The sequence below is a fragment of the Antedon bifida genome, chromosome 7 (assembly GCF_963402885.1).
Source record: "Antedon bifida chromosome 7, ecAntBifi1.1, whole genome shotgun sequence".
Taxonomy (NCBI): Eukaryota; Metazoa; Echinodermata; class Crinoidea; order Comatulida; family Antedonidae; genus Antedon; species Antedon bifida.
The window spans coordinates 19,292,877-19,306,543 of NC_136232.1; the positions used below are offsets into that span (position 1 = coordinate 19,292,877).

The 13,667-nt window shown below is 35.0% G+C and overlaps 1 protein-coding gene across 1 annotated transcript; it reads right to left on the reverse strand.

Annotated features, from left to right (window-relative positions):
* Nucleotides 1–4,854: 4,854 nt before the first annotated feature.
* On the reverse strand, nucleotides 4,855–13,424 carry LOC144847893 (uncharacterized). Its single transcript, XM_078704461.1, has 17 exons — nucleotides 13,377–13,424; nucleotides 12,729–12,868; nucleotides 12,258–12,591; nucleotides 11,149–11,337; nucleotides 9,861–10,085; nucleotides 9,647–9,762; nucleotides 9,223–9,348; nucleotides 9,035–9,119; nucleotides 8,765–8,930; nucleotides 8,457–8,628; nucleotides 7,604–8,339; nucleotides 7,320–7,426; nucleotides 7,024–7,190; nucleotides 6,291–6,466; nucleotides 5,905–6,001; nucleotides 5,536–5,697; nucleotides 4,855–5,024 (listed from the first exon to the last, which is right to left on the reverse strand). Exons 2-17 carry the CDS (start codon nucleotides 12,851–12,853, stop codon nucleotides 4,984–4,986), a joined length of 3,024 nt encoding a protein of 1,007 aa, XP_078560587.1. The 5' UTR covers nucleotides 12,854–12,868; nucleotides 13,377–13,424; the 3' UTR covers nucleotides 4,855–4,983.
* Nucleotides 13,425–13,667: the final 243 nt, after the last annotated feature.

Here is a 13,667-nt window from a genome sequence, read left to right on the forward strand (position 1 = left end):
AAAAGCAGATAAGACAGGGACATGCCGAAAAAATCGTGAAAGATAACATCAATTATGGGAGAACTTGGTATATTCCCCATCATGTGTGTACAACCCAAATAAGCCAAATAAGATACGTGTCATCTTCAACTGTGCGGCAAAGTACCAAGGAATTGCATTGAACGATATGCTACTACGATGCCCGGATCTTACAAATAGTTTAATTCGAGTTCTAGTAAGGTTCCGTCAAAATGAAATAGCTCTTATGTCCGATGTAGAAGGTATGTTTCTACAGGTTAAAGTTCCTGAACATGATCGAGATGTTTTGAGATTCCTCTGGTGGGAAGACGGTAATATGGAGAAGGAACCCAGCGTATATAGAATGACTTGCCATCTATTTGGAGCGACTTCTTCGCCGTCATGTGCGAATCTTGCTCTGCAGAGAACAGCTACAGATGTAGGTAAAAGATATCCTCAAGAGGTGGTGACAGCCATACAAAGAAACTTTTATGTAGATGATTGCTTGGTATCAGTTGAGACTGAAGCAAAGAGAATGGAACTAGCCAAAGGTCTACGAGAATTATGCGAAGAAAGAGGATTTAGGCTGACCAAATGGATCAGCAATAGTAGAGCTGTATTGGAGTCAATCCCAATCAATGAACGAGCAAAGTTGTAGCAAGTTTAGACTGTGATCGAGAAAGAGGATGCCTCGAAAGAGGAGATATCAATCTGAAAGCTCCTCGGACTCGGATGAGAGTTCACAAAAGAGTCCAAATAGATATAGAAGGCGTAAAAGCCACTCAAAACAACGACTGAGCTCACCATCTGGTTCGTACCAGATAGCCCAGAGTGAGGAAGCGTTATCCGTCAAACACTCAGATAACGCCCTAGACAAAGAATTAGAGAACGAACAAAGTAAGTAGATTTCTAAACAAAATCCTTCTAGAAAAAATTTACAGAATGACTATACAGCCATGTAGCGACTATGCCATTTCTGTATGGGGAAATACATCTGCAACAAATATAAGTAAAATATTTAGGTTTCAAAAACGAGCGGCAAGAATAATTACAAAGAACCATGACTTCATAAACAGTAGGGGTGAAAACATAGTTAAACAATTATCTTGGCAAAGTTTTGAGCAGAGAAGAAATTACTCTCTTGCTACCCTTATGTATAAGTGTGTTTGTGGTGCTGCACCAGATAGACTTTGTAATGAAATCGAGATGGTAATAGACAGACATAGATATAACACAAGAGCTTCCGAGACATTAAATGTTGTTCCCCCGATACCAAACACGAATAAAATGAAAGAACAATCATATGGAATAACATACATTTTGACATTCAAAATTCAATTTCCATTAATGCGTTCAAATCGAGTTATAAAAACACTTTTTTTATCTAGGGAAATACTTTTTTAAAATTTTTAAATCTGTTCAATGTATTTTTTTATGTGGTGTATTCTTTTTTATGAACATATTTGTTAACTTGGATTTTTAATCATTTTTTGTATTTATAATGTATGGTTCTCAAATTTTAGTATTATTTTAGACTGTTTAATTTTAACATTTTATACTATTTTTAAGAAACTATGTATTATATAATTTTATGAACATCTTTTTAACTTGGATTTTTAATCATAATTTTGTATTTTTAATGTATGGTTCTCACATTTTAGTATTATTTTAGACTGTTTAATTTTAGCATTTTTTAAGAAACTATGTATTATATAATTATGTATGTTGTTATGTTTTATGCTGGACCTCTTGAAAAACAACAATGTCCCCTTTGTGGGACAACGTTGATATTGTCATCCAGTAGAAATATGTTTATAAATACATAAATAAATAAATAAACAAGATAAGGTTGTTCCAATTGCCCTAATTAACCCACATGAAGTGGCCAAAGGGACAACATACGATAAAGACGTACTCTACCTCAACTCCAGCAGAAGTTATTCAGCTACAGACAGTCGACAGAGGATTTGCTAGCATGCTCATTGACATTGGTAACACTCTACAACAGAATACGTGTGTTGGATCCAACTTACACGGCATTCAAAGAGAGCTCACTCAAGAACCATCTAGCGGCGGAGTCAGTAGCAGATGAAGGTCTGTCCTACTTCGAATTAAGAGATAGAACCATCAAATGGCTTGGTAAGGAGATCACTGTAACCCCAAGTCTGTAAATGAAGTGAAAATTGACCCCACGAGTGATATTCTGAGATTACTCAGAAAGCAAGGAGAACAGATCAGCGCCCAACAAAAGCAGCTGGACAAACTCCTAACCAGTAAACCAACACCGGATACTCGGATCTGTTACAACTGTCAGAAGCCGGGTCATTATTAGCAAGAATTGTCGTCAGAAGAAATCCCAGCAACCAAACCAGCAACAATCTTCAAACAATGCCAAACCTTTAAAAGAGTAGAACCTGTTGTCGAGAGCCAGACAGTGGGTGGGTCCATGGAAGGCTCAACAATTTTACACAAAGTTATAGGAAAGTGTCCGGAAGTGATGGTAAGTGTCGGCGGAGGTGCAAACAATGTGTTTGAACTTAGATGCCTTCTCGATTCGGGTGCTCAGGTTTCGACGATAACCGAGTCATTCTACAAGCAATGTCTCGCCGATTTCAACACCTGGGACGTGTATGCCTACATTTGTATCTCTGGAGCATAAGTATTAGCACTTCCCTATACAGCATATGTTGAGCTCTCCATAGAACGTTTGGAAACGTAGGATTTCTCATTGTACATGATCCAGTCAACTCTACAATAGCTGATAGAAAAAAGAAGGCGCCAGGCGCTATCGGCTCTAACAACTTTAGGGATATGAGACGAGTATTGCAAGCAGAACTAGGTGATGACTTCATCTCGAAGATTGCCAACATATCTGCAGAAGGACGCAAGTGGGCGCATATTTTTGGCTTTTACGAGGAGGAAACTGCATCATTGAACGTTCTACGAGCTAATGTCAGAATCACCAACCCGTTCTCATACCTGCAAGATGTGTCAAAACCATCGAAGAAACCACACTCACACCTTACATAATGGACTCGCTGTAATTCTCACATTGGTGAAGATGGAAAACTCTGGAGTCGTCAAGTTCCAAGTAGTCAACGTCTCAAATTATGATGTATATCTACAGCCACGTGTTCCTATTGCAACCATCACTGATGTACAGCTGGAACCAACAGTGATTATTAGAGAAGTGAGTCAAAAAGAAGTAGTAATTGAAGAAGTTAGCTCTACAGCCAGTTCAAATAGTCCAATAAAAAAATTAATGGAACGGATGACTGTAGGTGACCTAATAAGTAAAAACCCTGTTAATCTCAAAAAGTTAGAAGATATTATGGAGAAGCAATATGATCGCTTTAGTCAAGATGACTTTGACATTGGGTTACCTTTTGGACTTTGTAACAGCCCAGCTACCTTCATGCGACTCATGGACTTGACTTTTAGAGAGCAGAACTTCCAAACTGTAATCATATGTATGGACGACATACTAGTCTTTGGATCCAGTTTCGAAGAAACTTTAGATCGACTGGACATGGTTTTTACAAAGATTGCAGATTTCAACCTGAAGGTAAAACCGGAGAGGTGCAACCTGTTCCAACAGAAACTTAAATTTCTAGGACACCAGGTTGCCAAAGGGGGAGTATCGCCCGATCCCGAGAAGGTACGTGCTATTCAAGATTGGAAGATTCCCACGACCGAAACAGAATTGAGAGAACTTCTAGGCCTTGGCGGTTATTATCGAAAGTTTGTACCCAACTACGCATCGATTACCGGACCACTGTACGCATTACTTGGAGAGGCACCTCCAAAAAGAAGCGAGGCAAGAAGAACTCAAATCATTCACCAAAACCACCAGTAGCAAACACTTGGAATGAAGTCTGTACCAATGCTGGCCAACAACACCTTACTACCGCACCTGTTCTTGGATACCCAGATTTCAAACGCCGGTTTATTCTTGAAATTGACGCAAGTTTCTTGGGTCTGGGAGCAGTTCTGTCGCAGACGAATGAAGATGGTAAGAAAGTCGTCACTGCTTATACAAGTAGAGGACTTCGACCAAGTGAGAAAAACATGGATAATTATAGCAGCTTGGACTTAGATGCGGACTTAGATGCAGACTTAGATGGGCAGTTGCTGAACAGTTTAGGGACTTTCTCATTGGAGCAGAATTCATCGTTTACATAGACAACAATCCTCTTAGCTACTTCAGAACCACTGCTAAACTGGGAGCGATCAAAATGAGATTACAAGCTGAATTAGCTCAATTGACTTTACCGTTCTAGAACCAAGCAGCAACAGAATAGAGAATGTACTGGTTTTAACAGATGTGTTCACCAAATTCACCCAAGCCATTCCATTGAAAGATCAAAAAGCAATAACCGTCGCTCGATTGTTGGTAAACAACTGGTTTGTGCGTTACGGCATACCAATGAGAATCCATAGCGATCAGGGCAGAAACTTCAAGAGCAGAATTATGTACGGTTTATGGTATTTGAAAGACGACACCATATCACCCTCAGGGAAATGGCCAGTGCGAGCGTTTTAATTGCACAATGCACGATAGACTTCGCACTTTGCCGCCTGCAAGAAACGTAAATGGCATGAGTTTCTTCCTGAAGTGGTATATGCTTACAATTGAACCAACATTACCCATTGACCACCTGTTATGGTTAGATGACACCATCATACTCGTCATACAGTATTAAATAACCGTTGATACACAAATGTTTGTGCCGTTCATTATCAATACGTGTACATATTACGATATTCGGGCATAATAATTGCATTTTTAAATAATCTATACAGTGGGTAATTTTACAAAAATTATTATTATTATTATTATGCAATGGTAAATAAATATTTACTTCTATATAGAAATATATAAATTTACATTCTGTGTGTACAAATCAAATATTATATATGCCTAATTGAAAAAAATTTAATAATAACAAACTTATTGTACTCTTCAACCAGAAAATTTCATTTCTGTCACGTTTGGAAACCAACTTTAATATCAAGACACAAAGAATCTGTAAGAAGAAACAAATACTGTATTATACTAAGAAGTAAAATGAACGATAGATTTAAAAAGTGAATAAATTATGATTGTATGATAAATAAATAAATTATTTCAATCTTGATTATGATAAAAGAGTTTTGAAAGAAAGAACTTTGTTTGTATGGATTCGGCAGAATTCTTAAAGATAAAATCTCCATTAACAGAAACAAACATGCCAACTTAAAGTCTTCATGTAATAAGAACTATTAAATAGTCATGAACCAAGAGAAAGGGATTAAAGATCTTCCATAGATACTAATCAATTTGAAATACTACTTACAAGAAATAATCTCTAATCTAGGCAGAGTATTATTGAATAAATTACCAATATCTCTCAGAAATGCACCTAAAGCTTGGTTCTCACTACGACGCAATACAAAGGACGTAGACACAACGCAAGCAAGTTGACCAATGACAAGATAGTTCGATCCTTTGTGATTGGTCAAATCCCTTACATTGGGATATCAAGCTACGAAACGTACCTGTTGGGATTTCAACGCTTTTCAAAAGCACCTGAACCTCATACTGTAAACGTCCAGTGAATTCAGTTGGTAACTTCATCTTCAGGTCATAAAAACTTGCTTCTGTCTTGCACATATCTTTAAATCTGTAGTCTTCTGTTAGCATTTGCAACAAGAGGATGGCTGTAAGTAGATGGTATTTGATGTTGAAGTTATTTTTTTAACTCTATGAAAACTTTCAGCTCTCGATCGGCAATCGATAAAGTGTAAATGCTCCACAAAGTTAGGGCTATAGGATCAAAACATTTAAATCTGGACACAATACTGGAGCGGTCTATAGTACCCGAGTTTTGAAACTTATAGAGACAACCAACAAAATACTAACTTTACCTAAAAGGTTAATATGTTCACTATGTTTTCCATTGCATATCAACTGTAACAGTGTTGGTATGAAGCCAATGGAGGCCAGCTTCATGGAAACAATGATCTGAAACAAAAATTAATGTACTTTATACAATCAAACATATAAGGCGGAACCAATTGGGTTGGGAAATAGTTTTTTCATAAGCGTATTAATATATTCCCACATCCTCAATACTTTGTAAATAAAGGGGTCATGTGAATGGGTATTTGGTCCGAGTTAACCAATTATTTTATTAATGAGAAACGATTTTAAATTGTAGTTAAAAGTCTACAGTACATTATGCAGATTTTTTTCAATTAATTAAATAAACGCTAAGAGTGGAACCAATCAAAAACTTGAATAGTTAACTTACATTTCCAAAAGACATCATATCATAAAATATCAGTAGCAACCTTTGAACTGTGTGCTCATCTCGATCTAGTAAGCTATTCATGATGACCGGACCTGTCATTTCTAACCAGTGCATTGTGCAATGCCATGACAGCTGCTGGGGTGATTTTAAAATTAGTGTGGTAAAACTAGAAGTTTCTGTAGCATCAAGAGTTCAATGTTCACAAAGAATTCAAAGTTGATCAAGAGGTCAAAGTTCAACATGATGAAAGAGAAAAGGGTAAAGATGATTTAGAAACAAATAATATGGAGATCATCAAGTGAAATGAAAGTATATTCTGCATAATATTCATATTTAAATTTGATTTTTATGTGTTGTGAAAGTGTAAGTGAAAACCAATATGGATAATTGTGTAAACATTATCTAAAGCCTTATTTGGGGCACAAACTTTTGAGAACTGAGCATTGTAGTATGACACTACTGTAGTACTCTAGCAGAGCTATATACTAATTATTAATATTTAAATCAAGATTGTGGCACTAGTATGCCAACATATTAACAACCAAATACATTGTCACTACCTACCTACCTAACTTGGAAAGGTTTTTAATTTAAGATATGCACCGTAGATATAGTTATCAGATTATATCATATAGTCTCTGTAAATATGTGAATGTGATTGGTCAAAACGGCATCATATTGTATATTTCAGCTCTAAGCAGGCAATATTGGTATAATGTTCTTTCTTCTATACCTTTTACTTTTGTCTTCTTTCTCTTGCTTACAGACTTAGACGATGTTTTTGTAGGTGAGGTTGTTTTCAAAGCCTCTTTCATGACATCAGCTGACTTTTTACTCATGCTATCAATCACACCACTGAGCAGACGATCACGCATTTCTAAAGATTGTGCAATTTCTTTTCTATAAGAAAAAAAGAAATAAAATGCAAAAGTACCAGTAGGCTCCTATTGGCCATATAATACCAGACAATTTAAAACAAAAATACAAATGATTGAATTAATATATATGTAGTTTTCTCATTTCTCTTACAATGATTTTTGTTTCGTTGGCAGTGATTTGGAATCAGGTTGGTTAGCTACACATTCTTCTGGTTTTATAGGCTGCAGTAGAAATTTCAAAATTTGACATCCTTCTTCCTAGATAAAAGAAAAAAATATTATAAGTATACTAGATAGCAAATAGAAACCGAATTACTTTTTTAGATTCAAGATTGTGCTTCAAAGCTAAAGCTTGTATTTCAACCATAAAACTTACAGAAGGTTCTAGTATTAAACTGGAGATAAGAATATTGTAGTATTCCTGAATAAACAAACCTCTAGTTCGGAAACATCACATCTGATCAATGCTGCCAATAAATCAACAAGACCTTCTTGATACAGCATAATTCGTACCTTCCGATGGAGATCATAAGCCTCATCCTCTAACCTAACATCAGGTTCTCGCTTACGTAAAGTCTTTAATAATGGTTTTCTATATGGAATCTCTTTGGCATCATCAACTATTCCAGACTCTTCTTCATCATCTTCCCATGCAACTCTTCTTGGAATAAAACTAGGAGTATCTGGATCTCTTTCCCTCTCAGAATAATCTTGCATTGCTTTTATACTCTCACCACAAATAGTTACCTGATCACCCATTGCATGTGCAGCAGGATTGTAAGAATCATAATCTCTACCACATTGGCCAATTTCCATAGCTTCTTCTAATCTGTCATTGAGATCAGAATTCCATTCTGTACTAGAAATCTGAGCAAACAACTTAATTACAGACATAAGTTCTACAACAAACTTCAATTCTGAATGATTTAAGTGATTTGAACGACTTCTTTTTGGAAGACTCTTCAATGGTTCTGTAGTCTGCCACACTTTCATAATAGCTTGAAGGTGTAGAGTGTCCAATGATCTGTCAGAAGTAACACCTTCCACTGTCTGTCTACAATCTCCAAGAAGATTACAGTAAGTCTTCAGAACATGAACTAAATGTAGAGCTCCATTCTCAATTAAATATGTTGTCGTCTTTATGTTTAGCTTTCTATGTTTGTTGACAAAACTGTAAAATGTAAGAAATTACACATTAATCAATAATTGAGTTTAGTGATTAAATTATCAAATACTGAGTCTTGTGAGATGCTGTGTAATATTTTACTGTGAAGGTTTCTAAACATACCATGGAAATATGACTTTCTTTGAGCTTGTAGTTCTTTTTCTTGAGCGACTTAATGGCAGAGTACAGACCAAGTATACACACGCTACAACGTCAGACATAATGGCATAAGGATCATTTGCTGGTCTGTAGCCAACTGTTTCCAACTTCCCTTTAGAGTCAAATGACATCTTTCCTTTAAAATATATTTCAAGTTTAATAACATTTGAATTATATACTTGGTTTCACTTTTGCATTGTTTTGTAAAAATTCCAAGAATGGCGATATTATAATATAAATAATATATTATAAATAATAAAGACATTCTGTACCTTCTTTGTATAACAGGTGAAGCAACAACTTGCTTAGGCTTATAATACCCCTCTCTGTTCTTGTCAAAGTTTCTTTTCTCTTTGTACCAAGAGAACTGTGTTGATGCATCTTCCTGAAATTAGGTACCTCTACCACATGGTCATCTTGACAGTGGACTTGACTAATCTATATATAGATGCATTCATTCATTACAAGATAATATTTTATAGAAATAATATTTCTGCAGTAATAGATAATTGACAAACATGCTTCCAGCATATTAACTTTACCTGGATGATAGCTTCTTTGAGAATGTTAGTATCTTGACATTTGAGCAAAGAATGAATCACCTTTACACCTAAAGCTCTCACTTTTCTGCAAGAAAAATTCAGAATGTTAGTATTGTAATACAAATGATGCTTTCTAAAGTTATCTTTGTTTTTGCTATTCTTAGTCAAAAAAATGAAATTATACTTACACACAGTTGGTTGTTCGAATAAGGTCACATAATAACTTTAATTTATCTTCTTCCAGTAAACATGCTATCCCGTAAGATTCTTGACAAAGCTGGTGGCAGAATTCTATTGCAGATATTTGTTCACAGCTGTCAACAGAATTGTTTTAAAATTAATGATGAATATATTTTCAGATAAAACAAAAAAAAAGATGAGGGGTCTTAGAGAATGTCTCACATTGCTAATTGGTTTATAAGCATGAACAGTCTCAAAACCAGACTGTCGCTGAGGTCCAAATCTCAAATTCTTTTTTTCATTAAAAACACATTGGGAACACCACATTTTTTTGGAAAACCAAACATAGTAGACCAGCTTGAGAATGTCCAGTTTTACGAGAATTTAGTGTATGAAAATATGCAACCGACTGCAGAAAGAAAATCGTCTTACCATGGTTCAACTCTAAGAGCTATGTCAATTTCTCTAAAGATGTTTACATCTATTACTGCAGCCATCAGCTGATCATTGTGGGCTATGACTTGTCTAAATGTTATTATAACAGGTTCCTGAAACGGTAAAAGTCATATTTGAAAGAAAATTACTTTTTTTCAAACATATGCCGCTAAATACTATGTTTTGGGAACAAATTACACATTTTTTTTACCCGAAGTTTTGGAACTTTACGTAATGCTTCCATGATTACGTGCATACCATGGTCGACTAGTAACACTGCAATCTCATGGTGGTGAGCGAGGGCGCACAAGATCATTGTAGCTGCTTCGAGTAAAACTTCACCAAAATTTGATTGCAGCATGTCAAGTAATGATGGCAGTCCTTGTTTGATCATCAATAACATCCAACAATCACTAAGTTCAACATGACTGACAAGCTGAAAATTTATTAAAGATATCATTTATTTACTAGTTTTAATTCCATTTAATTTAAAACAAACTTATATTATTTCCTTCTGAATTATAGCTTTTTAACATTAGCTACAGTAGCAAACTCCACAATTTAAAACACAGCAGGGCCTCAACACCTGCGTTTTGTATGGTGTATGCCATTGTTGTGTGTGTGTAGACTCCAGAGTTTTGCTAAGTAAAAGGTGTATTATTGTTGAAATGATTTATTGTTGACAAATGAAATGAAAGTAGCCAGTGTTTGCCGCTGTGTACTAGTTTTCATATTTCCCTAGCTGCAAAAACATCAGAAATCAGAATGAATAAAAAAATATAAAGTAAATGCATAATTAAAATTAAAAGATTTCAAAACTGTATATACATTCATTATGCATAACAAAAAAATCAATAAGACACACGGATGAATGTTTGCCAGCCTACCGGATTAATGTATGAATATGCCATTATAAAATACATATTTTTATTAATGTTTATAATTTATTATTCATGACAGAAGAGACAAATAGATTAAATGATGAATGGTTGAACAGATTTAAAAGTGGTCAGAGAAAATAATTGATGAATAAATGGAAACAGAAACTGATGAATGATTGTATCGATAAAAGGAGAGATGAAAACATGTACTTATATAGAGATACGTATAAAGAGTCACAGAAGAGAAATGTAAATAGAGAGAAAGTTAAAAGTTTGTTTAGTAGTTATGCTGTAAATAGACAACAAAATGGAATTAAGAGATGTTTACTAACTTTAAAATAAAATCTAATGACAAAGATTGACTTTTCAGAACCATTATATAAAATACAAAATAAAGGGTGACAGGAAATATTTAAACAAATAGCTTAAAAAGGTAGGCTCCTCATCTAGTTCATTATTAAACAGTTTGGCTTTGATTGAGTCATTTTGTTTGTTAAGAAATATTTCCAGCTCTTTCATCCAATACATTTTATTAATTAAACAATCACATTTGGATTTACACTTAGATAATAAACAATAAATATTTTACAAAATAATAAAAAAACAAATATACTATACCATCTTGATGCAGATTAATGCATCCTTTAAAACTGATAAACTCTGCTCTTTAACAATCTCCAATAACATTTCCAGAAATTTATTTTCCAAAAATGCTTTAGCATTGGTTTCTCTGAAACTGAGTTTTGTCAACAGCATCAGAGTACATGATTTAACCGTCACACTGTTGCTTGTAAGCAGAAGCTTCAGCTAGAAATTAAACAGAATATTTATAATGAAATTATTAAATACCTTAAACAATTAACTCTGTTGAGAGGGACATTCCATTTCTAATACATTCTTGGAAATGCTATTTTAATAATTCTCTGAAAATTGTGATTGATAGAGATTGAACTAGAAATGACAATTTGGATTGGTATTGATCGTATTATTACTGCAATTATTTTTTTTTTTCCACTTTATTTATAGAGGTGATCAATTAATTATTTAAAAAAAACAGACTTTCTAGAAAACCTGATATTTTGGGCCATCCTAATGACGTTTTTCGGTATTGGGAGAGGGGATACTAGGGAACACCAATCAGAGGGATACCTTCGGGACCTAATACACTTGTCAATTGTATGACCCACTATACGACCTCTGGGAACGGTGCATCATTTGTCCGATGTGCGTCATACCTTATGAATACCACGATACACCCCTGTGTAAAAAAAGTGACGTACCTTTAGGTGACCATCACGCACCCATTTGAAGAACAAGTACCACGTTGTTCATGATGGGTGTAAAGTGACGGACATTGACACACCATTATTCATTGATCTGACGTACCATTTAGGTTTTTTGACGCACCCCTGCGTCAATAATTATAATATTTGTAAATGATGCACCTCTCCTGTGGGGTCAAATAGTGGGTCATACAATTGACAAGTGCATAACATGGTGTCCTGTTATGTGGATGTTCTAGAATAGGGGTTGGCTGTAGAGTGCAAATATTCATAGCAATTCATGTACATCTATTTTGCTTTGCATTTGTATCAAGCACTTTTGTTATGCCTTGCATCAAGTAAAGCACACAGATTATTAACATTCCATTCACTTCAAAAGTGTCCCATTAATAGGTGTTCCATAGGAAGGGTTCTAAATACTGTACTAATACAACACTTTGATACCTGTTGAATATGAGTCGATTGTAAACTTTCATTTCCCAGTTTGTAACTAGACACAAGATTGACCAAAGCAGGAGATCTGTCTTTTTTCAGAGGTTTTCTTGTGTACGCTGTCAACATTGCAATGATCTGTCCAACACCAATATCATCCTCGTCATCTGAATCGGAGGAACTGGAGGCAGTTCTTGTTGCTACTGTTCTCTGATTTTCGACATCACCGCATGAACACTTGGTATTGATGGTTGTACTAAATAAGTTTGAAGATATAGGGTGTGCAGTGCCAACATCCAGCTGTATTGAATCTATCTTGGTTAGCATTTCTGTCAAGTTTCCACCACTATAAAATATAATATTTCAGAATTAACCTGCGCTTTTTTGTATCATAATTATTTAAAAAGTACAGAGGTCTTCGTTTATTGTTAGTACTTGAGGTTAATAATAAGATTAAAAACTAAATTTTAAATATCTACTTACAAATCCACATCCGTGACTGTGTCAGTTTTGTAGTTTTTCTTTCGCCCATCATCATCATGGCATCGATTCCTAAACCCTTTACCAGTAAGAACTCCAACTTCATCAGATAAAGGCTTATGAAACATTGCTTTTACTTTATTCTGAAAAATATTTTTAAAAAAAGATACAGTACTGTACGTTAAATAAAATAGACAGTACAGACAATATACACTAGACATAGGCCTACTACTACCTATTTTATATAAAAAAGTACCAACATCAACAACCACATTCATTGATTGCATACTGACTGAAGGTTTCAATATCAATTTATTTCCACTTATTATAGCCTAGTAGGGCCTAGTAGGCCTACGGCCCTAGCCTAGCCATCTAGAGGGCCAAGGCCTATGACAGGCTAGTCCTAGGCCTATATTATTAGGCTAGGCTGCAGGCATAGATAGGCCTAGTACTAGGCCTAGGCTAGACCTAGCTAGCTAGGCCTAGTAGACCCTATCTAAAGACTAGGCCTAGCATAAAACTAGTCTAGGCCTAGCCTAGGTAGGCCTTATTATAGAGAGAGGTTAGTTAGGTCACTAACTAGTCAAATGGGATATCCGTCGAATGTGTAATTATAATCTCATTTAATGTGATCAGAAAAGAATAATTTACCTTTAGAAACAACTTGATCACCACCGAAAGATTAAAGCACCGGCTTGCTTTATGTTTTTGTTTGGTGTTGCCGTGGACTATGAAACGCCTCTGCGTTATTCTCATAAAAAACGCGTTTGTTTTTACAGTGAAACGCGATTGTTCCGCACTTGATAAAAGTCGTTCTTGCATTATTTACTGTAAATAATTAAATAAAAAGAAAAGATAACTTTAAAGATAATTGAATTAAAAAAAACAGAAATTGTGCTAAAACATTTAATCTGCAAATCATAAGAATAAACTGATTATAAT

Coding starts and splice junctions, on each gene's coding strand:
- LOC144847893 (XM_078704461.1), bottom strand. CDS start 12,853: ATGTTTCATAAGCCTTTATCTGATGAAGTTGGAGTTCTTACTGGTAAA. Junction 9,763..9,860: donor GTAAAGTTCCAAAACTTCGG/GTAAAAAAAATG, acceptor TTACCGTTTCAG/GAACCTGTTATAATAACATT. Junction 6,467..7,023: donor AAAGAAGACAAAAGTAAAAG/GTATAGAAGAAA, acceptor TTGATGCTACAG/AAACTTCTAGTTTTACCACA.